The following is a 4,025-nucleotide window of genomic DNA, read 5'->3' on the forward strand; positions in this document are numbered from 1 at the left end:
AACTGCTTAATAATTCGCTAGTGTTGTTATTCGATTAGCTTTGACGGTCTTCGTTGATTTTAACGTCATGTATTACGATCATCAAAGTAAGTAATTGTAGGTTTAATTCTTATCAATTGTTATTTATTTAGATGTATACTGTAGGGTTAATCGACGAATAAATTATTTTTTTCGACTTTTAGGTTATTTTTCTGTTGAATTTATGATCGATATTGTGTTTTATAGTTGTCAACTAATTGTGATTCGATTAGACTTTAAATTATGTGTTTTAATAGCATATCGTGGTAGGATTGTTGTTTTTCTATTTAGAACGTATGAGAACGTATAGGTGTTTAGTAATTGTGATTCGGTTAGAACATATTATAACGTATTAGAACATATTAATTTATTTTTGATGTTTGGTTATATTTTAAATTATATCTATTTTCGTATGTATTTTCTAAACTGTAATTATATGTTTTTTAGGCGAATTTTTTTTGACTTAAATTGCTTTTCTTTATCGGATCCTTCATTAGATCTTGTTATACCGCAAGTTAATGCATCTTGTAAACCTGCAAAAGGAATGATTTTTGAATCTATTGATCATGCATATGATTTCTATTGTGAATATGCAAAGAAAGCTGGTTTTTGGGTTCGTAAAGGAGGTTCGTATATGAATGACGGTTTATTAAAGTCTAAATATTTTACCTGTTCTAAAGAAGGTCATAAACCTGTAAACAGTTATGATTCTATGGCTGAAAAAGATGGTTCCAATAGACCGTATTATAAAAGAAGGAAGAGACCAACAATTCGGTGTGGTTGTCGAGCTCAAAGTTTTCTAAAATCTGATGACCGTTTGAGGTTTGAAATAAACGATTTTGCCGAAGGACATAATCATGGACAGGTGGATGCAAAAGATGTGCATTTTGTTTGATCAAATAGGAAGTTGACCCATGTACAATAAGATATTATATATGAGATGTCAACATTGAATTTGGGGCATGTTAAGGCGTTTAATATTATGAAGACGAAGTATTGAGGATTTGAGGAAGTTGGGGCTACAAAAGACGATTGTAAGAATTTCAAACAGAGTTTAACTTGTTATATTGGGGAGTATGATGTGGAAATGGTTGTACAAAGATTAAGTGGGAAGAACACCTGTTGTGATGGTTATTCGTTTGAGTATACTATTAATACTAATGGTGAATTAGGTCGTTTGTTTTGGGCGGATGAAATTTCAAAGAAAAATTATTTGGCTTTTGGAGATATTATATCATTTGATGTCACATTCAAGACCAATAAGCATGTCAATTTAATACATTTTTTTTTTAATTTTTTATATTTTTTACATATAATTTTTTAATTTGTTTCCTATAAATTTGTTTTTTACAGGTACAATATGGTTTTTGTACCATTTACTGCCATTGATAATCACTGTCGTAATGTTACAGTTGGTGCTGCGTTATTATCATCTGAATCTATTGAATCTTATTCGTGGCTTTTGAAAGTTTGATTCTTTCGGTATTGCCCTAAAGGTGGTTGTTACTGATCAAGATCCAACAATGAAGCAAGCAATCTCCTTAGTTTTACCAAACTCGAGACATCGGTTATGTATGTGGCACATTATGAAAAAAACTTGCTAATAAGGTAACTTTTAATGTATTCAAAGTACTATGCATATGTGTTCAGAACGTATTAGAATGTCTAAACATATTAGCATCCATCACTTTTGATAGCTGCATATTTTTTAAATGTGTTAGAACGTTTAAGGACGTATAAACATATTAGTATGTTTTAGTATATTTAGGTTATATTTGTATTCGTGTTAGAGCGTTTTAGAACCTGTAAAACAAACTAGCATGCATCAGTGTGTATTTTTTAACGTATAAGAATGTGTTATATCCGTCCATATTTTTAACGTATAAGAACATTTTTTTACTGAAGTTGACCTTATTACCAAATTATTAATTTTTGTTACATCAGGTTGATGTTGCCTTTTGTAACAATGAAGATTTCAAACGTAAAATATGTGACATTGTTTGGACGGATGCAATTTCTCAATCCGAATTCGAAACGCAAAGGGAACTTATAATGAAAGAATATGATCTTGAAACCAATAAATGGTTGTGTGACATGTTTGAAATGAGATATGATTGGATTCCTGCTTATTATATGGATGAACCGTTGTCTGGTCTTATGAGAACTACATCGAGATCAGAAAGTGAAAATCGTTTTTTTGTCAAGTTTCTAACTCACAGTTATCACTAGTTGAGTTCTTTAGTCATTTTGATCATTGTATGGAGATCCAAAGGCACAATGGTAGGAAAAATGATCATGATACGAGGTACACGCATCCAGATCCGGTTAGTGAAAACCCTTTTGAGAAGGAAGCATAACTGATGTATACAAAGGCTATTTTTAATGATTTCCAAGATGAAATGTATCATATTAGAAGCGGTGTTGCATGTTTGAAATCAACTGAAGAAGAAGATTTTGTGAGATTTTTAGTATTTGACTTTAATGCATATGTTCTAGGCTGTTTGGAGGTATGAATTAGTTAAAGATTCTATTTTTTTACTAAAACGTTGTAGAACGTTTTAAAACATTTTTTGTAAGTTTATTTGATTTTTGACAGAATGTTTTAAAGTATTTAATATATTTTTATGTGTCAGGTTTTGTTTAAGAAGGAAGGTGAGGAAGGAACTGATTCGACGATTTCATGCGGAAGAAAAAGATTCAAACATTATGGGTTATTGTGTCGTCACAGCCTTTATATTTTAAATTTTTTTAGAGTTACAAGATTTCCAAGGAAATACATGGTTGATCGTTGGAAGAGAGATGCTGGTGTTAATCCTACAACTGCTCCAATTTCAACTTTTGGTAACGACAAATATTTAAAAGTCAAAGAGATCTCAAGGGAAATAACATTCGCTGGTGAATATTTCATAAATAGCTATGCAACTGATGTTGATGAACTAACTAAATTCAGGGATCAAATGAATATAATGATCAAACAAGCAGATGAGACAAGATACAAAAGAACTCATTTATCAAAAATGGATATGTTTGCTGCTATTCTAGGGTATAATCAACCATCAGAGGTGACTGTCCGTATGCCTAGTGGTATAAAAAATAAGGGTTGCGGGTTACATAAATGGATTAAATCTCAGACTAAGAGATTGCTATAAGTTGGTCTGGGAAGAAATATATGGAATGCAAAGTTTGTCATAAACAGAGTCATAACAGTCGAACTTGTCTTCAACTTCAAGAAGAATAGTTTTTAGCGTTATTTTGTTTACATTTCTTCTTTTTTTACACTTTTTATGTTTTATATTTCATGGAGCGTGCAAGTTGCATACCGGAACATATAAGAACGTGTAAATAAACTGATACTAAACAGATTTTATATTAAATCCGGTTGAAAAAGGAGGTTACAAAATAGGATCACATCAAACCTATTCACAAACTTATTTTATTCTACCACACCACCGCACCACACGACACCACACCATCACCACACGACCACACCAGCAGTCACCAGGAAACCCTAGTTGTTGTCGAGGATCTCTTAGGCCCCTTCACGCTTTACTCTTTTATTCACCGTCACTTTGTGAGTTGTTCTCTCTAGCACATCTTGAAGCTGACCATAGTATGAAGCTTGCTTTTCCGGGTAGGTTATTGCCTCTGTCTTGAAATTGCTATATGGTTGCTTCAGAACTTCTTGGTGAAGTGCATCGGTTTTTGTTGCTTCATCTGTCACACACGTCTTTGTGTCTTCAACTACTTGTAGCCGATTGCAGTCTCTTTCAAGCTCCATGTTGATTCTTGCTCGGAAAATGCTTTTAACAGTAACATTCCCAAAATCCATTTTTTTTTCAATTTTTTGTTGTGTGTTTGTGAGATGCATTTGCTCTCTTTTTATATACATTTTTTGATTTTTTGGTTGGTGAATGAAGTTATTACAATATTTACTTAATATATTGAACTAAGTATAATTATATCTAGGTATATTAACATTTTAGTAGGCATGATTGCATTGCCATTTT

The 4,025-nt window shown here is 32.0% G+C and overlaps 2 protein-coding genes across 2 annotated transcripts; both read left to right on the forward strand.

Moving 5' to 3' along the window:
- Positions 1-562: 562 nt before the first annotated feature.
- LOC143610650 (protein FAR1-RELATED SEQUENCE 11-like) lies at positions 563-913 on the forward strand. Its single transcript, XM_077085091.1, has one exon. The coding sequence runs from the start codon at positions 563-565 to the stop codon at positions 911-913; it is 351 nt and encodes a 116-aa protein (XP_076941206.1).
- Positions 914-1,105: 192 nt separating this feature from the next.
- On the forward strand, positions 1,106-3,167 carry LOC143610753 (protein FAR1-RELATED SEQUENCE 7-like). The gene is made up of 7 exons (XM_077085170.1): positions 1,106-1,281; positions 1,372-1,486; positions 1,963-2,170; positions 2,224-2,323; positions 2,432-2,525; positions 2,652-2,728; positions 2,771-3,167. Exons 1-7 carry the CDS (start codon positions 1,106-1,108, stop codon positions 3,165-3,167), a joined length of 1,167 nt encoding a protein of 388 aa, XP_076941285.1.
- Positions 3,168-4,025: the final 858 nt, after the last annotated feature.

This window comes from Bidens hawaiensis, unplaced genomic scaffold (genome assembly GCF_021521415.1).
Source record: "Bidens hawaiensis isolate Kalapana, Puna unplaced genomic scaffold, B.hawaiensis_p1.1 tig00000237_1, whole genome shotgun sequence".
Taxonomy (NCBI): Eukaryota; Viridiplantae; Streptophyta; class Magnoliopsida; order Asterales; family Asteraceae; genus Bidens; species Bidens hawaiensis.